The sequence below is a fragment of the Mauremys reevesii genome, linkage group 22, assembly GCF_016161935.1.
Source record: "Mauremys reevesii isolate NIE-2019 linkage group 22, ASM1616193v1, whole genome shotgun sequence".
In the NCBI taxonomy this organism is placed as follows: Eukaryota; Metazoa; Chordata; order Testudines; family Geoemydidae; genus Mauremys; species Mauremys reevesii.
In genome coordinates, this window is record NC_052644.1 from 9,438,210 (window position 1) to 9,462,582 (window position 24,373).

The window sequence follows — 24,373 nt, forward strand, 5'->3', positions numbered from 1 at the left end:
GCCTCGGGGTCCGGAGCTGCTGTTAGTTCTTCATGGAGACATCTCAGCTCCTCTTCCGCTGACCCCAGGTTCATGGGCTGGCCTGGAGTGGAGAAAAGGAAAAAAAGTACTGTAACGACTAATGAAACTGAACCTCTACTGCATGGATATTCATACAGGAGGATCCATGTGCTAGGCTGTTATCAGCATAGTGTAAAATCTTGGCCCCATCAAAGTCAACGGCAAAACTCCTGTTGAGTATAATGGAGTCGGGATTACACCCTAAATGTCTGAAAGTTAACAGTAGTGGTATGTTATTGTGACTGATACAGGATTGAACAAGCACCGTATTCAGCTTGGAGCAGCTTTCTGGGGGTGTCTGGTTTCAGTAGCCTCTCTGCTCTCACTATTTACATCTAATCTCACATTCAAGTACAACTCATGGAGGTAGATGTGAGGGGTTCCAATGTAGAAGTGAATCCCTCCACCAAACTCTCGTTGTAAACGAGATGGGGCTGGACAAAACCTTCGGCAGGAAACCCAGGCTCATCCGTCACTTCTAAACAATGCTGGGATTTCTATGTTGTACACTCAAAGACTGGAGTCCCTTGTTCTGTTTCTGAATCACCAACACTGTTTTTTAGGACTGATTAATAATAATTAGAAATAGGGTGACCAGATGTCCCAATTTTATAGGGACAGTCCCGATTTTGGGGTCTCTCTCTTATATAGGCTCATATTATCCCCCACCCCAGTCCTGCATGAGTTTCACATTGGCTGTCTGGTCACCCTAATTGGAAATGGCCTTAAATAATAACCAAGATCTATCCCTTTACATCTAACCATTAGGTGAAAAGAATATCCTACGCCAGGGGTCGGCAACCTTTCAGAAGTGCTGTTCCGAGTCTTCATTTATTCACTCGAATTTAAGGTTTCGCATGCCAGTAAGACAATTTAATGTTTTGAGAAGGTCTCTTTCTATAAGTCTATAATATATAACTAAACTATTGTTATATGTAAAGTAAATAAGGCTTTTAAAATGTTTCAGAAGCTTCATTTAAAATTAAATTAAAATGCGGAGCCCCCCGGACTGGTGGCCAGAACCTGGGCAGTGTGAGTGCCACTGGAAATCAGCTCACGTGCCGCCTTTGGTACCCGTGCCATAGATTGCCAACCCCTGTCCCACTCTTTCACAAATGGGAAAATGGCCTACACTTACTCCAATAGCTTTGAATGCTCATGACAGAGGGCTGCTGCAAGAACTTTTTGTTTAAAGAATTAGTCCAGGAAACCCCTCCAATACAGCCAGTGGCAGGGTAAAGAGAATGAAAATGTTTAGTACCAAGGGCTTGTCTACATGGAGATAGTCAAGAAAGCTAATCCAAATTCATTTTCAAACTGCATTAGTTAAACTTCATTAAACACCTCTGGGGACACACTTATTTAGAATTAAAGGGGCCTTTTTCAGGTTAGTTTAATTCATGTAATTCACTAAAATTAAGAAGGGCCATTTTCATTCAGAATCAGAGCATCCACACGTGTTTAATGACACTTTAAAATTTACACCTTTAGTTCATTTGGATTAACTCTCCTTAGTGTCCCTGTGTAGAGAAGCTCTAAGGAACTGAGCAGTTATCTACCTGGTGCAGACCATTTATTATTTGTACAGTTCCCAGAAGTGTGCCACACTCTTTACACATCATAATCGTCTCTTCTAATGAGCTATTTACAAGATGCCCACCACTCTGTTATCTAAGTGCCAACAGACAGGACAGAAAGAACTAGAGAGGCAAAAAATGGACATTACAACAGTGAAAGAAGGGGAAGAATTACTTATACCTGCTAATGGGGAAGAATTACTTATACCTGCTAATGGTCTCCTCACCTTGTATACAGAGAAGGCAGCTGATACAGTCAAACACCCACTGACGAGACGTGGCCAGTGAATCACAGCTGTATGGTGCAATTGCTCCAATCAGAGATCCAAACTGATGAAAAGTTTCCTGAGCCTAATTAAAAAAGAATGAAGAATGAACGTTCTCCAGCTGTACTAGACTTCACTTGTTGATACCAGTCAGCTCTGTGTTTTTGGGGAACCAGGGCACAGTATCTAGCTTGTGTGACTCATGAAGGACACCCCCAATTCCCATCTCTGTTTGAACCAAAACCGATCAGAGAAAAGGCTTGCAGAGAACAATGAAGGGTTTGGGGAGACATACCTAGATGCCTCCTGACAAGGGTGACAAGATTAAGACATCTCCATTTGCATACAGAATGAAGAACAGAGACAACTCCGCATGCCTCAACTGCATGAAAGATGGAATAGGGATTAGCATAAAGAATGAAGAACAGAGAACCGCACTGAACTCTGGGACCAGAAAGCAGGGACGCATTGAATCATGGGAATCCCTGCTCCAGATGCTAATGAACCTATGCCTGCACACACTCAGCTCAGCAATTATCAGACCAATTCTAGTAATAAATCTTTGACTCATATCTCAAAATACTGAAGCAGCCTAGTTGCCTTGTGAGCTCCCCGGAAGAAAACAACACCCATAGCCAAGAATGATCAGCTCCTATTGTCTAGCCTAAAGAAAACCCTTGAGCCATCAGTTTACCCATAAACAAATCTAGTGTTCTCCCTTCAACCACTGTATTTTCTCTACAAACTCCCCTACCTATGCCCAAGAAAGGGTTCTGATGTATAGACCCAAACTCTGCATCAGTTCCACTGGGATTCCACCTCCTGACTGATCGTGCTGGGGGCTCTGCCTGTCTCTAGCACTCAGGATCCTGAGCTACCACCATCACCTGGGAACCCCGACCAGTTCAAGCCTCATGGAGTGGGTGAGATCCATCTCTCTCTCTCTCTGTTTTCTTTCCTACCTCAGGTATTAACCTTTAAAATGTAGCTGCTATGTTTGTTTAGCCCTCCTGGTGTGGTTATCACTATGATTCAATCAATAACTGTTATGGGTCAGCTGGTTGCTTCTCTCTCTATCAATTTGAGATTTTTGTGTTTTTAGCTTCCCCCATTTACTCTGCAGCAACACTTCTTGTACCTAAGCTAAAGATCCCTGTAGTGCCCCAAAATACTGTGGGGTTTGCTCATCAAATGGGTTACTACCAGTACAATTGTAATGTGAAAGTGTGATAGGGATGTGTTCAACTTGGGGCACATAAGTGGGTGCGGGGAGCAGTGGAAAGTGCTGCTGAACCCAGCCTGTTGAGACCAGGGGCGCATGAGGGTACCAGCTTCAAAGTGCTGCTTAACCCAGCCCACTGAACACAGGGACATATGAGGGGGATCAGCTGGGGAGTGCTGATTGACTTGCTCTGCTAGTGTGTGTGCATGTTCGTCTAGTTCTAGTTATTAGCCCTGGGGAACCTAGGTCCTGCAGGAGAGCTCCATTGGGAGGGGACTTGTAGAAGGAAGGAGTAGAACCCACAAGTGACATAAGCAGCACATTAATAAAATTACAGAACCGCCCCACCCCTCCCTTCCCCCACAGAAGAGTAACCCTAATTAATGAGCCTCCCCAAAGTAACAGGCACGTCTGGTAACATTGTGCCTCTGATTCCTGTACTGAACTGGGTAACGCACATTGGAAAATATAATCCCAATTGTACATACAAATGGATGGGGTCTAAATTAGCTGTTATCACTCAAAGAAGAAACCTCAGAGTCATTGTGTACAGTTCTCTGAAAGCATCTGCTCCACATGCCGTCAAAAACGCTAACAACATTTTAGGAACCATTAGGAAGCAGATCGATAATAAGGCAGTAACAGGGCCGGCTCCAGGCACCAGACGAGAAAGCACATGCCTGGGGCAGCACATTGTAAGGGGCAGCATTCTGGCTAATCTTGGGGCGGGGCATTCCGGCCACCTTGCCGTGGTTTTTTTTTGTTTGTTTTGGCAGCCCGGTCTGCAGCTCTGGAGCCCCCGGCTGGCTCCCCACGCTCCGCCAGTCCCAGCCCAGCTGGGGCATGGACCCCGGCCCGGGGGTGGGGGTGGGGGGCAGGAATAGCGATCCCCGCCGCTCACCGTGCTGCCGGGCTCCCCGGGACGTGCCACTCCCCGCTGCCTGCACCGGCCTCCGCCTCCCATGCCGCTCTGAGCCCGGCCCGGCTGAGCCGCCTTTAAAGGAGTGGCTGAGCCAGCACCTCCTGCAGCCCCCAGGAGAGGCACCCCAAGGCCGGAGGAGGGAGCCCGTCTCACCCGGCTGCGAGCGGGCTGCAGCGCCTGGCTGCCTACAGGGGGTGGGCGCCACCATTCATCCCCCTGCGAGCCGTCTTGACCACCCTCCACACGCTCCCTGCGGCTGCTGGTTTTTTGTTTTTTGTTTTGTTTTTGCTTCGGCAGTCCAGCCACCCCTTTTTTTTTTTGTGCTTGGAGCAGCAAAAAAGCTAGAGCTGGCCCTAGCTGCACAGGCTTTGAGCTGTCCAAATCTCATTCATGTCAATACAAATTGTACTGCTAGAACTTCAGATACTGCTTTGTCCCACTTAATGATTCCTGAATCTACAGAATCTGGTGCCCCAATTACAACCCCAGCACCTTTCCCTACACACTGCACTTTCTGCTGCTCATCATGTATTTTGGAGATAGAGTGAGCAGACCCAGATGGGATTTTGCAGACTCTTTTTTATTCCCCCCTTCTCTTTTGAGCTGGATGTCAGATTGGGGCATTTTGTTGTGTTTGTCATTTCTAAGACATGGGAAGTGACTATTCCAATCTACTCATCACTGGTGAGGCCTCATCTGAAGTATTGTGTCCAGTTCTGGGGACCACACTTTAGGAAACATATGGACAAATTGGAGAGATTCCAGGGAGCTAGAAAAATGGTAAGAGGTTTAGAAAACATGACCTGTGACGAAAGGTTGGACATGTTTAGTCTTCAGAAGAGAAGGCTGAGAGGGAAGATAACAGTCTTGGTTGTTATAATGAGATGGTAATCAACTGTTCTCCATGTCAACTGGGGCTTGGGCAAGAAGTTATTGGCTTAGGGTATGTCTATACTACCCACCGCATCGGCGGGTAGTGTTCGATGTATAACGCATTGATTTATCGCGTCTCATCTGGACGCGATAAATCGATCTGCTAATCGACACCCATACTCCACCTCGGCAGGAGGAGTAAGCGGTGCCGACAGGGGAGCCGTACCAGTCGACTCGCCGCCGTGAGGATGGCCAGATAAGTCGAACTAAGATACTTCAACTTCAGCTACGCGAATAGCTTAGCTGCAGTTGTGTATCTTAGTTCAAACCCCCACACCCCCACTAGTGTAGCCCAGGCCTTATTCAGCAGCAAGGGAGATTGAGGTAAGATATTAGAAAAACTTTCCAACTTTAAGGATGGTTAAGCACTGGCACAGGTTAGCTAGGGAGGTTGTGGAATCCCTGAAATTGGGGGTTCTTAAGAACCAGTTTGGACAAACATTGGTCAGGGATGGTTTAGGTTTACTTGGTCCTGCCTCAGCGTGGGGAGATGACTTCTTGAAGGTCCGTCCAGCCCTACATTTCCATGATTCTTAGCAGCAGAGCATCCTGCTCTATGGTTGGGGCCAATGCTGTTCCAAGGTTAGCCTCCAGGAGAGGCTCAACTACCATCGGGGCATCATATCACCTCAATTCTGAAGATAAAGCATCACCACCTGTCCCCATTTGCAAAGGTAGCAACAGTCCCAGTAGTCACCCAGGACCTATATTCCATCCATGCCATAAGGCATTTTTTTTAAAAAAAAACAGTGATGGTGATTAACCATTGGAACAAAGCTAGGGATGTGGTAAATTCTCCAGCATTTGATGTCTTCAAAACAAGAGCGGGATGCCTTTCTGGAAGAGATTCTCTAGGGTAAAAGTTACTTTAACTATATCATGTACATTAATGCTACTGATGGAGAAAGTCAAAAGCTAAAAGCTTTGTAGTCAATGTAAGCGTGCCTTGGCTTAATGCCTCTGTTATTCACCTGAATCAAGCTAGCACTTTGCTGGACCCATCTGAGTAAGGCAAAGGACTCGGCTGCTCTTTCATGTGTGCGTGTTTTAAAGATGCATAGCACAATACAGGCTCCTACAGACAGACCCTTAATGAGAATGCTGCAGCACAGACATGAACATGAATGAAGGAATTGCAGAATACGTCGACCAACACAAGAAATTAAAGGCAGCATAGCTCAGATTCTGATCTTCTAATCAGTCCCCAAATGCTTGGCACTGCTAAGTATGTAAAAGGGTGTGGAGATACTGTGGCTGTGAGTAAACAGACGTGTTATCTTTCCCATTAAAGTACGGTTGCAAAGACTGCTCCCCTCATCCATCACAACGTGACCATCCTGCCAAGCAAGAGGCAGGCAGTAGCTGCTTCTGATGGGCTTCAGACTGTAGCAGGAGTGAGGAAAAAATAAAAGATCCATCAATTGGATCCAAAAATTAAAAGATGAAGGTTGGAAGTGCCAAGTTCTGAACAGCATGGTGCATCTGGTGTAGGGAGGGGCGAGAGGAAAAGTGGGGCCTCTTTTCCTGCTTAGTTCTCCTAGAATGCTCCTAGCGCTGCACTACCCTGCTTCAGTCCTGCTGCATTAGCTGGGGCAGGTATCTGTGGGGCATCCATCCACTGCGGTGTGATATGGTGGCAGAACTGAAGCAGCTGGAACACCTCGGAGAGGGTACTGTGTATAAACAGACATACATGAGTAAAGGAAGAGGTGTGAGGGAGGACAGAGAAGGAAAAAGGAGGGCTTGGATGAAAACAGAAGGGAGGGAAGAAAAGAACAGAACTAGCAGGTAAAGACAGACAATCTAGGAAGTTTCTGGAAAGTGTAGGGGACAATTTCCTGGTGCAAGTGCTGGAGGAACCAACTAGGGTAAAAGCTCTTCTTGACCTGCTGCTCACAAACAGGGAAGAAATAGTAGAGGAAGCAATAGTGGATGGGAACCTGGGAGGCAGTGACCATGAGATGGTCGAGTTCAGGATCCTGACACAAGGAAAAAGGGAAAGCAGTAGAACAGAGACCCTGGATTTCAGAAAAGCAGACTTCGACTCCCTCAGGGAACTGATGGGCAAGGTCCCCTGGGAGAATAACATGATGGGGAAAGGAGTCGAGGAAAGCTGGCTGTATTTCAAAGAAACCTTATTGAGGTTGCAGGAACAAACCATCCCAATGTGTAGGAAGAAAAGTAAATATGGCAGGTGACCAGCTTGGCTTAACAGTGAAATCCTTGCTCGACTTAAACACAAAAAAACAGCTTACAAGAAGTGGAAGATTGGACAAATAACCAGGGAGGAGTATAAAAGTATTGTTCAGGCATGCAGGTGTGAAATCAGGAAGGCCAAATCACACTTGGAGTTGCAGCTAGCCGGAGATGTTAGGAGTAACAAGAAGGGTTTCTTTAGGTATGTTAGCAACAGGAAGAAAGTCAAGGAAAGTGTGGGCCCCTTGCTGAATGAGGGAGGGAACCTAGTGACAGAGGATGTGGAGAAAGCTAGTGTACTCAATGCTTTTTTTGCCTCTGTCTTCACAGACAAGGTCAGCTCCCAGACAGCTGCACTCTGCAGCACGGTATGGGGAGGAGGTGACCAGCTCTCTGCGGGGGAAGAAGTAGTTCGGGACTATTTAGAAAAGCTGGACGAGCACAAGTCCATGGGGCCGGATGCGCTGCATCCGAGGGTGCTAAAGGAGTTGGCCGATGAGATTGCAGAGCCATTGGCCATTATCTTTGAAAAATCATGGCGATCGGGGGAGGTCCCGGATGACTGGAAAAAAGCTAATGTAGTGCCCATCTTTAAAAAAGGGAAGAAGGAAGATCCAGGGAACTACAGGCCAGTCAGTCTCACCTCAGTCCCTGGAAAAATCATGGAACAGGTCCTCAAGGAATCAATCCTGAACCACTTAAAGGAGGGGAAGGTGATCAGGAACAGTCAGCATGGATTCACCAAGGGCAAGTCATGCCTGACTAACCTAATTGCCTTCTATGATGAGATAACTGGCTCTGTGGATGAGGGGAAAGCAGTGGATGTACTATTTCTGGATTTTAGCAAAGCTTTTGATACAGTCTCCCACAGTATTCTTGCCAGCAAGTTAAAGAAGTCTGGGCTGGATGAATGGACGGTAAGGTGGATAGAAAACTGGCTAGATGGTCGGGCTCAACGGGTAGTGATCAATGGTTCCATGTCTAGTTGGCAGCCGGTATCAAGTGGAGTGCCCCAAGGGTCGGTGCTGGGGCCGGTTTTGTTCAATATCTTCATTAACGATCTGGAGGATGGTGTGGACTACACCCTTAGCAAGTTTGCAGATGACACTAAACTGGGAGGAGTGGTTGATACGCTGGAGGGTAGGGATAGGATACAGAGGGACCTAGACAAATTAGAGGATTGGGCCAAAAGAAATATGATGAGGTTCAACAAGGACAAGTGCAGAGTCCTGCACTTAGGACGGAAGAATCCCATGCACTGCTACAGACTAGGGACCGAATGGCTGGGTAGCAGTTCTGCAGAAAAGGACCGAGGGGTTACGGTGGACAAAAAGCTGAATATGAGTCAACAGTGTGCCCTTGTTGCCAAGAAGGCTAATGGCATTTTGGGTTGTATAAGTAGGGGCATTTCCAGCAGATCGAGGGATGTGATCATTCCCCTCTATTCAGCACTGGTGAGGCCTCATTTGGAGTACTGTGTCCAGTTTTGGGCCCCACACTACAAGAAGGATGTAGATAAATTGGAGAGAGTCCAGCGGAGGGCAACAAAAATGATTAGGGGCCTGGAGCACATGACTTATGAGGAGAGGCTGAGGGAACTGGGATTGTTTAGTCTGCAGAAGAGAAGAATGAGGGGGGATTTGATAGCTGCTTTCAACTACCTGAAAGGGGGTTCCAAAGAGGATGGATCTAGACTGTTCTCAGTGGTAGAAGATGACAGAACAAGGAGCAATCGTCTCAAGTTGCAGAGGGGCAGGTTTAGGTTGGATATTAGGAAAAACTTTTTCACTAGTAGGGTGGTGAAGCACTGGAATGGGTTACCTAGGGAGGTGGTGGAATCTCCTTCCTTAGAGGTTTTTAAGGTCAGGCTTGACAAAGCCCTGGCTGGGATGATTTAGTTGGGTTTGGTCCTGCTTTGAGCAGGGGGTTGGACTAGATGACTTCCTGAGGTCCCTTCCAACCCTGATATTCTATGATTCTATGAAGAGAAAATGAATGGAAAGAGGAACACAATAGAAAGGACAACAATGGCAAAGCTGACTGAAGCAGGGTTAATTAGAGACTCAGGAGAGAACTCTGCAGCAAACAGAGGCCTCTGTTGGCTAAGTGGTGAGGATTCCCCCAGCTATTTTCATTTATTAGTGCTGACCCTCCACCCTCTCTGAGAAGGTCAAATCACCCCTCCAAAGAGCAGCATGCAAGAGCAGTGGCGTGACTAGGAGAGTGCACACAGACAGAGTACAAGAGCAGCCTTTGGAGAAGGGGACCAGTGGATTGCAGTAACCAACTGCAGTTGCTGAGGGCTATTTCAACCACCATTGGGCATCAGTTCCTACTGCTGCTCTAGCGCCTCCTCCAGGAGAGAGGGACTTTAGGGTGCTCCCTACTGAGAGAGAAATGAAAAGTCAGTCACTGGGATGGGGCCTGCACAGGAATGAATGGGCAGAGTCAGACAAGAGCCTGTGGCATGGTGCTTGAATGAGCGGAGGGTTACACACAATGATGGGATGCAGCTGTGACGGAGTGTGATGCAATTAATATATACCGGGATTGAATTGCGGGTTATGCTCATAAATCTGACTGCAATTAGTACAGGTTTCTGGATTAGAGAGGACATGAAAAGGAAAGCAGAAGGTTAGAGTGCACATGCCACTGCTCCCTTAAAAGAACTTCTAGAGTCTTTTAATGTCATGAGTGAGTCAGCTCTCTGCAGCATCAGCAACAATGCACAGCTGAGCCACAAGCTTTGCAAAATAACTGTTGAAGCGCCTGTTTGGAGCAGATTTAGCATTGGCTGCAATTCACAGAGCAGGATTTCTGATAGGACATACCACAGGAGGATACTGGGTCTTTATAAATGGAGAGCCTGCTCTTCCTTTCAGCAGCACAGACCTGGGTTGACTGTCCTGTGATAAATCAGCCATTCTTTCTCATTCTATGAGCAGAACACAGCAGATGACAGCCTGTTGCTTATTCAGCTTACAGCAAAGGGGGACACAGGTCGCTTCAATTCCCAGACTCTGCCTCTCATTCATCTACCCAGTTGGGTGTGTGAAAGCTAAATGAGCTGGTATTCCAAACTCCCAGAAAGGCAGTGGAGGAAAAGAAAGTGACCCTTTATAGGCAGCTCAGTTCAGTCCTCGCTGCTGAAGGCAGTACTAAGGGAGGATAATCAATAGTGCATCTGAGACTAGGGTTTACGATTTCAAAAGGGCTAACTTTACTAAATTAAGGCGACTAGTTAGGGAAGTGGACTGGACTAACATATTTAGGGATCTAAAGGCAGATGACGCCTGGGGTTACTTCAGGTTGAAGTTGCAAGAGTTGTCAGAGGCATGTATCCCGAGAAGGGGAAAACGGCTCGTAGGTAGCAGTTTTAGACCGAGCTGGATGAGCAAGCGTCTTAGAGGGGTTATTAAGAAAAAACAGAAAGCGTACCAGGAGTGGAAAATGGGAGGGATCAGCAAAGAAACCTACCTTATTGAGGTCAGAGGGTGTAGGGAAGCAGTGAGAAAGGCAAAGCGACGGGTGGAGATGGACCTAGCGAAGGGGATTAAAACCAATAGCAAACAGTTTTTTAGCCATATAAATAGGAAGAAAACCAGGAAAGAAGAAGTGGGACCGCTTAAAACTTTAAACGGAGTGGAGATTAGGGATAATCTTGGAATGGCACAATATCTAAACGAATATTTTGCCTCGGTCTTTAATGAGGCTAATGAAGGGCTAAGGAATAGTGATAGAGGGACCGATGGGAATGAAGATATGGGGGTAGACATTACGGTATCTGAGGTAGAAACCAAACTTGAACAACTTAACGGAAGTAAATCGGGGGGCCCGGATAATCTTCATCCTAGAATATTAAGGGAATTGGCGAGTGATATTGCTAGCCCGTTAGCGATAATTTTTAATAAGTCTCTAAATTCGGGGGTTGTACCGTTTGACTGGAGATTAGCTAATGTAGTTCCTATATTCAAGAAGGGAAAAAGTGACCGGGGAACTACAGGCCTGTTAGTTTAACATCTGTAGTATGCAAAGTCATGGAAAAAATCTTAAAAGAGAGAGTGGTTCCGGAGCATGAGGCCGATGGCAACTGGGATAGATTACAGCATGGATTTACGAAAGGTAGATTGTGCCAAACCAACCTGATCTCCTTCTTTGAGAAAGTAACAGATTTTTTAGACAAGGGAAATGCGGTGGATCTAATATATCTGGATTTCAGTAAGGCGTTTGATACGGTACCGCATGAAGAATTACTGGTTAAATTGGAAAAGATGGGGATCGAAATGAAAATCCAGAGGTGGATAAGGAGCTGGTTAAAGGGGAGACTTCAGAGGGTAGTATTGAAGGGGGAACTGTCAGGTTGGAGGGGAGTTACCAGTGGAGTTCCTCAAGGTTCGGTTTTGGGTCCGATTTTATTTAATCTATTTATTGCTGACCTGGGAACCAAGAGTAGGAGTGGGCTGATAAAGTTTGCGGATGACACCAAGTTGGGAGGTATTGCCAATTCGGAAAAGGATCGGGATATCCTCCAGGGAGATTTGGATGACCTTGTAAACTGGAGTATTAGTAACAGGATGAAATTCAATAGTGAGAAGTGTAAGGTTATGCATTTAGGGATGACTAACGAGAATTTTAGTTATAAGCTGGGGACTCACCAGTTGGAAGTAACGGAGGAGGAGAAGGACCTCGGAGTCCTGGTTGATCGTAGGATGACTGTGAGTAGGCAATGTGATGTGGCTGTTTAAAAAGCTAATGCGGTCTTGGGATGCATTAGGCGAGGTATTTCTAGTAGGGATAAGGAGGTGCTAGTCCCGTTATATAAGGCGTTGGTGAGACCTCATTTGGAGTATTGTGTGCAGTTTTGGTCTCCCATGTTTAAGAAGGATGAATTCAAACTGGAACGGGTACAAAGAAGGGCCACTAGAATGATCCGAGGAATGGAAGGCCTGTCGTATGAAAGGAGACTTGAGGAGCTCGGTTTGTTTTCCTTAACCAAAAGAAGGATAAGAGGAGATATGATTGCACTCTTTAAATATCTCAGAGGATAAATACCAGGAAGGAGAGGAATTATTTCAGCTCAGTGCTAATGTGGACACGAGGACAAACGGATATAAATTGTCAGTCAGGAAATTCAGGCTTGAAATTAGACGAAGGTTTCTAACCATCAGGGGAGTGCAATACTGGAACAGCCTACCGAGGGAAACAGTGGGGGCGAAGGACCTCCACGACTTTAAGATTAAGCTAGATAAGTTTATGGAGGAGATGGTATGAAAGGATAACGGGCTTAGTCAATAGGTCAATTAAGTGCCACACTGGTAAATAGTACAATGGGTCAATGATATGATATAACCTTTTTCCAGAGGGTATGGCTGGAGAGTCTTGCCCGCATGCTCGGGGTTCAGCTGACCGCCATATTTGGGGTCGGGAAGGAATTTTCCTCCAGGGAAGATTGGCAGTGGCCCTGGAGGTTTTTCGCCTTCCTCCGAAGCATGGGGCAGGGGTCGCTTGCTAAAGGAGTGGGTGGATCGGCTTATGTGGCCTGCATCTAGCAGGAGGTCAGACTAGATGATCATAATGGTCCCTTCTGATCTTGAATTCTATGATTCTATGATTCTATGACTCATATTCAGCTTTTCGTCCACCGTAACCTCTCAGTCCTTTTCTGCAGAACTGCTACCCAGCCATTCGGTCCCTAGTCTGTAACAGTGCATGGGATTCTTCCGTCCTAAGTGCAGGACTCTGCACTTGTCCTTGTTGAACCTCATCATATTTCTTTTGGCCCAATCCTCTAATTTGTCTAGGTCCCTCTGTATCCTATCCCTACCCTCCAGCGTATCAACCACTCCTCCCAGTTTAGTGTCATCTGCAAACTTGCTAAGGGTGCAGTCCACACCATCCTCCAGATCGTTAATGAAGATATTGAACAAAACCGGCCCCAGCACCGACACTTGGGGCACTCCACTTGATACCGGCTGCCAACTAGACATAGAACCATTGATCACTACCCGTTGAGCCCGACCATCTAGCCAGTTTTCTATCCACCTTACCATCCATTCATCCAGCCCAGACTTCTTTAACTTGCTGGCAAGAATACTGTGGGAGACTGTATCAAAAGCTTTGCTAAAATCCAGAAATAGTACATCCACTGCTTTCCCCTCATCCACAGAGCCGGTTATCTCGTCATAGAAGGCAATTAGGTTAGTCAGGCATGACTTGCCCTTGGTGAATCCATGCTGACTGTTCCTGATCACTTTCCCCTCCTTTAAGTGGTTCAGGATTGATTCCTTGAGGACCTGTTCCATGATTTTTCCAGGGACTGAGGTGAGACTGACTGGCTGTAGTTCCCTGGATCTTCCTTCTTCCCTTTTTTAAAGATGGGCACTACATTAGCTTTTTTCCAGTCATCCGGGACCTCCCCCGATCGCCATGATTTTTCAAAGATAATGGCCAATGGCTCTGCAATCTCATCAGCCAACTCCTTTAGCACCCTCGGATGCAGCGCATCTGGCCCCATGGACTTGTGCTCGTCCAGCTTTCCTAAATAGCCCCGAACTACTTCTTTCTCCACAGAGAGCTGGTCACCTCCTCCCCATACCGTGCTGCAGAGTGCAGCTGTCTGGGAGCTGACCTTGTCTGTGAAGACAGAGGCAAAAAAAGCATTGAGTACACTAGCTTTCTCCACATCCTCTGTCACTAGGTTCCCTCCCTCATTCAGCAAGGGACCCACACTTTCCTTGACTTTCTTCCTGTTGCTAACATACCTAAAGAAACCCTTCTTGTTACTCCTAACATCTCCGGCTAGCTGCAACTCCAAGTGTGATTTGGCCTTCCTGATTTCACACCTGCATGCCTGAACAATACTTTTATACTCCTCCCTCACTTTCCTGACTGGAACTGCACTTTAGAGACTCAACATTCAGCAAACAATTCGAGCTGAATATGAGATTCTGGTTGGATAAAGTCAAAAGACTGAGAAAAACTTTTCACACAATAATGCACAGATCCACGTAGGAGGCTTTGAACATATGGACTGTATGTTCAAACCCAGCATGGGTAGTGATCCAACCAGAACAATAAATGAGAAAGTAGGTGTGCGGCTTGGTTAGACCTCTGACCAGTGCCACTCTTCCATGTCTGCTTCTTCTCATTCACTGTTACCACAGCACAAATGAAAACAACATGAAGGGAATGTCCAGGGGAGGTTTCCACACTGGATAGACCTCCATGCAAGAACACACCAGGAAGAAATGGTGACAGCAACTGGTTTTGATCTCATTTAAAATTCACAAGTTATTGTACTATCATCTCTTAATCTTTTAGTGCCAGGATTGGGCTGTTCCTATAGCTAACATCAAGTGCTATAACAAAAACTCTAACTTTTGCTGTCACTGTGTTCAACTGCCAATATTGGCATAAAATGCATTAGTGCAAACTACAAGGTCTATCAAAGCAAATACACTGCTAAGATAAGCTTGATGCTCTATTAGTTCCATCATAAGCTTAAATGAAAAGTCACCAGGTTCTGCATAAAGTTAAAAAACAACTAGGAAATCTGCTGTTACCTTTTGCATAAAGGGCACCTTCTCAAAATATACCAAATGGCACCAACTCTCTCAGCTGATGCACTGTGAAAATGTAACCCTTAGCAGCCTGAATCCATCCAGCAGCAACAAATTAATAAATGCAAATGATCTAACCATTTCTGATCAGTACCTTGGACTAGTATTTATTTTTCAGACTCCAAATTTTCCTGAGCATTAGCAAGCAAGATTTTTAAAGATGAACTTGGAGAATACATTAATGTCACTTCACTAGAACTCAGGAAATGAATTCACACCAAGTAGTTATTTTATTTTAGCAGAGTTTTCTTGGACTGAATTCTTTCATTTCCTGTTTGCTACATTTCTGGCTGTGTGCCACTGAATTGTGGCCAAAGCAGTAGGCCTGGTTTGGTGAACCAACAGCATTAGGATAAACTTTTTGTTTTCCTGAGCAGAAGGGGAGGGAGGTGGCATGTAGCCAGGGCCGGCTCCAGGCACCAGCGGGCCAAGCGCGCGCTTGGGGTGGCATCCCCCAGGGGGCGGCAGACAGCTCCGGTGGACCTCCCGCAGACATGCCTGCGGGAGGTCCACTGGAGCCGCCAACCGGCAACCGCCAAAGCGCCCCCCCCAGAGGCGCAAATCCTAGAGCCGCCCCTGCCTGCAGCCGCGGGGAACCAAGAGCCCTTTAAATCCCAGCCGCGGTGGGGAATCAAAGGGCTCTGGGCTGCCCTCAGCGACGGGGAGCCCAGAGCCTTTTAAATCCCAGCCGCGGCTAAAGCGGCCGGCTGAATTCCCCCCCCCCCCCCCCGCAGGGCGGCAATTCAGCCGGCTGCTTGGGGCGGCAAAAACTGTAGAGCCAGCCCTGGGCAGTAAATATCATTATACTGTAGATATAGAAACCTTGAATACTGCATGCAGTTTTGCTCATCTCACCTCAAAAAAGATATGTTAGAACTGGAAGAAATACAGAGAAGAGTAACAAAAATTATTAGGCATATGGGACAACTTCTCATATAAGGAGAGATTAACAAGACAGGGACTTTTCAGCTAGGAAAAGAGACGACTAAGAGGGACTATGATAGAGATCTATCAAATCATGATTGGTGTAGAGAAAGTCAATAAGGAAGTGTTATTTAGTCCTTCACATATCACAGGAACAAGGGGTCACCCAATGAAATTAATAGGCAGCAGGTTTAAAACAAAAAAAAGGAAGCATTTCTTCACACAATGCAGTCAACCTGTGGAACTCATTGCCACGGAGAGGTTGTGAAGGCCAAAAGCATAACTGGGTTCAAAAAAGAATGAGATGAGTTCACGGAGGATAGGTCCATCTCTGGCTACTAGCTAACATGGTCAGGGATGCAACCCTATGATCTGGATGTCTCTAAACCTCTGACTGCCAGATGCCGGGGCTGGGACTGTCCAACAGGGGATGGTTCACTTGACAATTGCCTTGTTCTGTTCGTTCCCTCTGATGCATCTGGCACCCACCACTGTCAGAAGACAGGATACTGGGTAGGTCAACCATTCTTCTGGGGGATCCAGGATAGCCACTCTTATGGTTTATGATCTTAGCTGATTACATAGAAATTCAGCTTTAGCATCCTGGGAGCATAAGAACCAAGAATGCATTTGTGACACTGGCAGATCAGTCAACCTGTGTATGACCCATAATAACTTAACAAGAGGCACTTCTACTGTGTCAAGACAGTTCACGTGCATGTGAATTTCAAAGAGATGTATTAGACTAGCAATCATCAACTCATTCAAAAATGAACAATAGATGCTAAGTGTATTTGTCTATACCCGGTTAGAAGTTTCACAATGTAACTAAATTAGCTTGTAGATGCCAATTCCCTTTCATGGCTTAATTGCCTTAATTATGTGTGCAAGGTGTTCAGTTAGCCTTAAAATCAAAGATGTAAGACACTTCAGGAAACCAATCATTTCTACATTATCTTCAGCTTAACTATCTGTGTTATAATGGAAGAACGGCTAATTACCTTATGTGAATGAATGTAACTAGTTTACTGGGTATGCACAGGAAATAGAAGATTATCTTCAAAGCAAAGTACAACAGGCCATCCGCATTGGGGGAAGGGCCTTCTGTGACAATTTCTGTGAGGTAGGCTTGTCAGACTGGTAGAATAACTATAAAAGAGAAGGCTCGGGCCTGATCCTATCATCTCTAGACTGCTTAAATGTTGAACAGGGACAGTGTAAGCCATAGGACAGAGATCTTCCAAATAATCATTTGGAAGAACCTGGAAAATACTTTCTTTTAACAATAAATCTTAGATTTAGTTAAGGATTGGTTGACAGCGTGATATTTGGGGAAGACCTGAGATTCACATTGACCTGGGGATAAGCATCTGGGCCTTTATGATCAGTGAACCCCACATATGGTGAATCAGGTTTCCAGTAACCCCTCACTATATTAGACATAGAATATCAGGGTTGGAAAGGACCTCAGGAGGTATCTAGTCCAACCCCTGGCTCAAAGCAGGACCAATCCCCAGACAGATTTTTACCCCAGTTCCCTAAATGGCCCCCTCAAATACTGACCTCACAACCTGGGGTTTAGCAGGCCACTGCTCAATCCACTGAGCTATCCCTCCCCCCTCTTCCAAGACAGAGATGTTTAGATGGGAGCCAAGGTCTGGAATGCCAAAAAGGGGACCGTGTTTGGCATCTTGTTAACTACGGTGGAAGCTCTTTTGTTGTTGACTTGGTGAATCTAATGATAGAATAAGCCATCAGTTTGGCGGTTGTCTCCCTCTACTTCTTGCAGTCTGCCCGCAGTGTGGTCACAGCATTGTTGTGTAAACCTCTCACTCACGGAAGCAGAGGGATGTTAGTCACCTTGAGATCCCAGCTGCTGTCCTGGAAGAGTTTTTCATGCATTTGCGTTGAGTGTCAGATCTGACGTAAGCAGGGAAGTCAGCTCAAGGAAGAGTACGGCTATACTCACTGTGCTGTGAACTGTCTCTCGATAGGCAGTCAGCAGCTGGGTGCTGGCCTGCAAGGCCCGTTCTCTCTCCCACTCCTTCCCCGAACTGAACCATGTCCTTAGGAGCTGTTGGCAGAGCAGGGGAATGGACAGAGTTAGTACCAGAAAATCCTTCCCAAAAGTTCCTCTTAAACAGGTTTAATTGTCACTAAAATCCCTCTCCAAAGCATCTGACCTCCATGTAGCAAAGGAATCACATGTCTAATGGAAGAGCCCCTTAGATATACAAGTCCCAGGGGCCAGATTCACCTCTGGTGATTGAAGCCAAAGGAGTTACATGAGAGATGAATCTGGGCCCGTGTATGTGATGTCTGCTGTAGACTGTCTGATGGGAGCTGTCTAGCACATTGCATGCTGTTTGATGTCTGCTGCTGTGGTCTATTTCCTGGGCAACTTCTCCCACATTGATTGGCAAAATGACAGAGAGGAGCATTTCTTTTTATTAATTTGAATAAGAGCAGAGAAGTCCCCCCAGCCCAGCTCCTTTTATAACTTCATTTTTATACTGAACGTGCATCAAACTCCCCACCCCTCAGCTCTTCACGATATTCTGTTCATGTCTGAGGAACAGGAAGTTTCCTCTGAATGAGTTTCCATACACAGGGCTTAACTCAATATTCATGAATTCCTCTTAGAAGAAGTGATCAGTTTCCACTGGTTCTCTTGGATTTGGCTACTGCAGTGGTGATTTTCTTGCTGCTCCAAGTAGTGTCAAGGACACTGTAAGAACCTGGTCCCAATCCAGCCCTGGCATAAAATGGCATAGCTTCCGTGGATTTCAGTGGGGCACATGCCCACTTATCCCAGGAAGAATTTGGTGCTTTCTCCCTAAAATTCACTCCATTGTGGAAAATTCCTCCACAACTGAAGCTTGACCCCCTAAATCTCTGACTCTTCCCTGCTGTAACACAAGAAACAATCTGTACCACGGTTCAATGATCTACTCACTTCAAACATTTCCTGGAACCAGTCTGCGGTTGGTTCTTCCTCCAGCAAAGTCTCCACTAGCTTGCCAAGGGCTTCCAAGGACCTCACGTAGAGTGACTGAACCCAGAAAAGAAGGAGTGAGGCTCAGCACAGATCATTTGTGTGTGTGGGCTGGGGAAAGCTAACCATAACCTTGCCAGGGAGGCCATGTGTGACTGCCATCACCCAGTGCCTGCTGGGCAGAAATACAGTGGATGGTGCCGGAGGAGAATTGTTGTCACGTACTTGTATATGCAGAGCATCCTTTGCTGTCCCGTCTTCCTCTTTCATCTTCTCCAAGGGAGGAAGGAGAAATAAACTTTTGAAGCACTGACCAAGGAGCTCACGGTTTTCCTCCATGGTCAGAGATGGTTTGAGCTTGCTGGCAGAAGAAAGATAGAGAGAAAAGTCATGTATTAGACTCAGTACCACCTCAAAGTAAAAGAAATGTGTCCAATGACTAGAGATTGTCCCAATCTAGAACCCCAAGTGCAAACAACCCTTCACTTTGCACCTCTGTTAAGTATTGGCTCCTCTAGAAGTAAAAATAAAACTTCAAATCTCCTTTTAGAGAAACCCACAAGCTTCCTCCCCCCTGCCAGCTAGCCAGACACCTCCCTCCCCATCTGAACTCTGCTCCATTGTACTGCATGCCCCACAACCTCCAATCTTGTGTCTTTCGAGCACAAACCCCCAAATGGACACATTCAAATCCTTAAGAACTGAAGTCCTGCTGGTGAGCAGCATGTGAGCCACAGGGCCACCCAGAGGATTCAGGGGGCCTGGGGTCTTCGGCAACGGGGAATTGCCGCCGAAGGTCCAGCACTTCGGCGGTGGGTCCCGGGGCAGAAGTTCCCCCCGCCGCCGAATTGCTGCCAAAGACTGGGCCCCCGTGAGAGTTTTCCAGGGCCCCCGGAGTGAAGGACCCCACTCCAGGGGCCCTGAAAAAACTCTCGTGGGGGCCCCTGCAGGGCCCGGGACCTGGGGCAAATTGCCCCATTTGCTCCCCCCGGGCGGCCCTGGTGAGCCAAAGCCTGCAGGCATTAGACTGCTCCCAACCTGACTTTCATGAATTAACAAATAAGAAGGCATCACAGTGGCAGAAAATAGCCTACCTCAGATGTCCAATGGCAAGAACTGCCTGGTAGCGAACTGGAGATGTCAGGGAATCCAGTGGTTCCATTTTAATGAAGTCCTGAAATGCATGAATGGGGACATCAAAAATGGGAAATGGATTTGAAAGGCAGAGAGGCCTTCCTCTCACACCCTGAAACAGGGCCATATGCCAGACCTGGAATAAACAGACACCGTGCCCAGCAGGCTCTCTGCCTCAGAAATGGGCCGTAGGGCCATCTGCAGGCTATACAGAGGACAGAAAGAGAACTCACAAGACACAAGCCATTCCTTCCAGTTACAGCCCACAATATATGTCAGCATCCCTGCCAAGCTCAGAGTGGACCCAGCATTCTGGGTGCCATGCAGGTAGCTCATGAGACTGCAGTAGTACAGTCACAGCCAATGGATAAAATATCATCTCCCAGAAAACCAGTCTCATTACATTACAACAAACTCTCTTGTACTTCAGTCCTCAAAGCTCCTAATCACTCACCAACATGTAGCCAAGGAGCTCCAGTTTGTATGAGAATTCGAACTCTTGGGAGTCTCTGGTCTCCAAGATGGCACAGCTAATCTCCATGACATTCTGGATGAGGGTTAATTTTAGGTTCATGTCCTACATAATCCAGAAGGAGAAACAAGAGGATGTGGATGAGAAACTGAGAGAAGAACCATAGTCCAGAAGATAAAGATCAGGAATTAAATCTAGCCTCGGGAGAGGAGAGAGGTGTCCCCAGACCCCAGAAGGTAGTGGACTCTGGCTCTGCACCCACCTCAGAAGAAGAGAAAACCCAGGTTCATCAAATAAATCCAGGCCTACTTACACCAGAGCAGCCAGGACTCCTGCTTGATGTAGCAAGGAAACCAAGCTCTGTGCAATTTAAACAAGCAACTTGTGTACAGAAAATGCAAGAACTGAGGGCAGATTATTTAGAATGTACCTTGTTCGCAACAGTGATGCCCAGCACCTGAAAAACGAAATGCAAAACAGCTATTAGCAATGTAGATAGTCCCACATAACACACATCCTCAAAATGTCCTGGCTGGTGAATATGGAGCAGAGAGAAATCACTATTGTTAAATCTTCCAAAAGGCAGGAAAGGTATCCAGTGAGGGTGTTTTGCAGAGGTCAATATCAGGGGCCATCCTCTGTAGTATTTGCATTTGTGAACTACTGGAAGATCTCAGTTTGGTTCAACTGTTTTTGGCAATGCCTAAGTGAGAGTCTCAGTTAGACAAGGCAGTACTGAATGGCAAAGTGACGTGGAGAGGTTGCATTGAGATGAGAGTCAGGACCAGCAGTCAGGCACCTGGGGAACAGAAATAAAGCACACAGACAAACAAGATGACAGATAAGAGGTAAGGGAAGTAGTGAGCAAATCAACTAAATACAGGCTAGCACTAGTCTCTCTTGGGTAGCAAAAGATAGAGCTAGATACACATCCATATCAGGGGAGTTAGAGTGTTATTCTGAATAGCCTGAGTGTCACTGCATCTGAATTACTGTGTAGCTGGGGTCTACAGAATTTCAGAAGAATATAGAAAAACTAGAGAGACTACAAAGAAGAGCAACAAAAATGATACAACATGTGACAGCTCATGCTCCATCCATTACAGGTTTAAATTTGAGTTATGTGACACTTATCACGCAAAAACTCTTACCTGACAACTGGCTCTGTAATGGAGAAGGATGTTCTTTGTGATGTCGGCCTCTACTCGGGAGAGAAGCTGTTCTTTTGGAGCATGGACAGCCACGCTGCTGTAGGTCAGCATCAGGGTGCTGTGAATCTGGCCTCTTCTCCCATGGTGGTAGTCCTTGACAATCAGAAAGTTCTTCTGATGCCTTTTGCTTTGGAATTCTGATCTGCTGCTGACCGAGGAATTCCTCACAGCAGCAATAGCAGCTTGCACTTGCAAAGCTCTTTTCAGCCAAAGATCTCAAACCACTTGCAAAAAGTATTTAAGCAATATAATAACTGTGAGGCGTGGAGATATTAGTATCTCCATCATTCCCACTAGGTAACTCTGACACAGAGAGCCTAAAATGCTGAACCTACAGCAGTGAAGCACACGGGAGCTTAGTCATTGACACTGGTGGGTACAAGATCAGGCGCTAAATGTCTTGCCTAAGGCTGCACAGTGAGTAAATGGCAGAGCCAGCAGTGGAAGCCCAGAGGCCTAGTCTCCTGCTCTAGCCTTTAGATCAGTGGTTTTCAACCAGAGCTACTTGTGTACCCCTGAGGGTCTGCAGAGGTCTTCCAGGGGGTTTATCAACTCATCTAGCTATTTGCCTAGTTTTACAGCAGACTACAAAGAATGCAAGTACAATATTTATATTCCAGTTGATTTATTTTATAATTATATGGTAAAAAAGAGAAAATAAGCAATTTTCAGTAATAATGTGCTATGACACTTTTTAATAGTTTTATGCCTGATTTTGTAAGCAAGTAGTTTTTAAGGGAGGTGAAATTTGGGGTACACAAGAAAAATCAGACTCCTGAAAGGGGTACACTAATCTGGACAGGTTGAGAACCACTGCTCTAAATCACAGGTTCCATAATTGTCATTCGTAGACCACTGGTGGTCTACCTAAAGCAGGTTGGTTGGCCACATGTTGCTTGCAACACCTCCTCATTTCCAGCTACTAACTGGGATTAAAAAAACGCTAAAAATACCTTAAATGCTTTTCCATGCAAGCAACTGAGGTAGTTCCCACACATTGTGCATGGGAGGGGCGCTCAAGCCATGAGACATCAGATGATAAAAATCATTTGAGAGAACCCCAGCTCCAGAGTGTGCTCCTCTCTGCTTAACTGCAGGCGTCACGTAGAATGCACACACTGGGGGACAATGCAAGCTGAGCAGAGCAGACACTACCCTGGGGCTGCTGCCCCTGCTATAGAGGGAGAGGAAGTTGGAGAGAACCCCCTGGCTCCTTTACCTTCAGGCGGCTGATGAACCCAGGAATCGTAACCTTGCTCATTGCATCCCCAAACTCCTGAAGTGTGTTCAGGGTGAGGTCCAAGTGGCTCTCAGCAGAGAGTGCGAGGATGGAAATGACTCCCTGTCACCCAAGAAAAATACTGGTTAGGATCTAACCCACGAGTCCCTTCCTTTCAGCTGAAGGAGTGTAAAGCGCCAGTCAGGCGTCAGACCCGTGGGCAGCGGGGGCTGAGTGAAACAGCAACGAAGAGGATATGAAGCAAAATAGCATCTGTCCCAGGCCAGCTCAGAGCTGAGCCCCACAGGGAGCATTCAGGGGTTACTTGGTAAAGCGGGGAGAGGGACAGGGTCCTCACCTGTCTCTCAGGGGCTTCCATATAATCTGTTGCTGTCAAAAATTGATGAAGCTGTGATTTAATATGGACCAGGTCCTGGCAAACTGCTAAGGACGTTCCTAGCGCCTTATACAGGAAACTCTGAAAGAAAGAGACCGGCATTGAGATACCAGTAACAGAACGTGCCAGTCAGTACAGACCCAGCTCAGCAACACTCAGGAAAGAACAAGATAGCCAAGTCCAAGCACTCATACTGCAGAAACATCCCATCATCTAGCCCAGCCAGAGAACCAACAATGCAGCACAGACGAGCAGCCTGTCCAAGCAAATATTGGATGGGCAGGGGGGCAAGAGAGCAGGGAACAAGTAAAAACAAATTTTATATGCAGAATAAAATATAAAGTAATGAAGCCTTGAGAGAAGCCTTATGCAGCCCCCCAATCAGAATTTCAAGGAAAATTAACTAGAAACTAAGCCTTAACAGAGAACAAACCTTCTCAAGGGAGGGGCTGGCATAGCTGGCCATCTGCTGGTTCAACTCAAGGCTTATCTGGCTGCTCCAGGCACTATCGTCTATCATCCCCAGAGATGTTCTTAGGAACTGAGTGTAAAAGAAGAGAGTTAAAGCAGATGGTTAATTGCAAGAATTTGGGGGTTGTTGTGGGGTTTGTTTGTTTATTTGTTTGGTGTTTTTTTTCTTCCTTGTTCTCTCTTGTAAACTTTCCAATATTCAGGTGTCATGGGAAGGTTATTTCCCTATTGAGAACTATAAACATCGACAACCCAGATTTCCTCTGCTGTTGTTCTTTAACCTTTGTGTGATGATTCCTCTCAGTCCTCAAATCCAGATGAACAGTGAATTGGAGAATGAGATGGAGCCAAGAAATCTGACCATTGAGGAGTGATTTTATAGTGGATGGAGGATGGGTCTAGTAAACTTTGAGCAAAGGGCCCTGGACTACGAAGGACCAGGCACCTTCTCTGAAGTGCTATGAACTCATTCTGCCACCTCCTGAGGGTCCCCAGGGTTGTGAGGTACCTCACTACCCCTGCCCTTAGCATGAGAAAGCCTTCTCTGTGCCTGCCAGGTGTCAGCTCCTGACTCAGCCAGCCACAGGAAACACAAGCACGCCCTTCTCACCCCATCCAGGTTCCACTCTCCTTCTACAGATAAGCAATCGGTACAGTCCAACCGCCGAGCCCTCTCTGCAGCCCCACAATGTCCAGCCCCTGTTCCACTGGACACTCACAGAATTCATAGGTTTGCTACACATCACCTTACCAGT

General features: G+C 46.4%; 1 protein-coding gene across 1 annotated transcript; it reads right to left on the reverse strand.

The window, feature by feature from the left end:
* Positions 1–6,069: 6,069 nt before the first annotated feature.
* Positions 6,070–23,636, reverse strand: LOC120388834 (maestro heat-like repeat-containing protein family member 2B). The gene is made up of 8 exons (XM_039510927.1): positions 23,581–23,636; positions 23,109–23,228; positions 22,751–22,873; positions 21,472–21,624; positions 20,751–20,777; positions 20,303–20,425; positions 19,835–19,888; positions 6,070–6,081 (listed from the first exon to the last, which is right to left on the reverse strand). Exons 1-8 carry the CDS (start codon positions 23,611–23,613, stop codon positions 6,070–6,072), a joined length of 645 nt encoding a protein of 214 aa, XP_039366861.1. The 5' UTR covers positions 23,614–23,636.
* Positions 23,637–24,373: the final 737 nt, after the last annotated feature.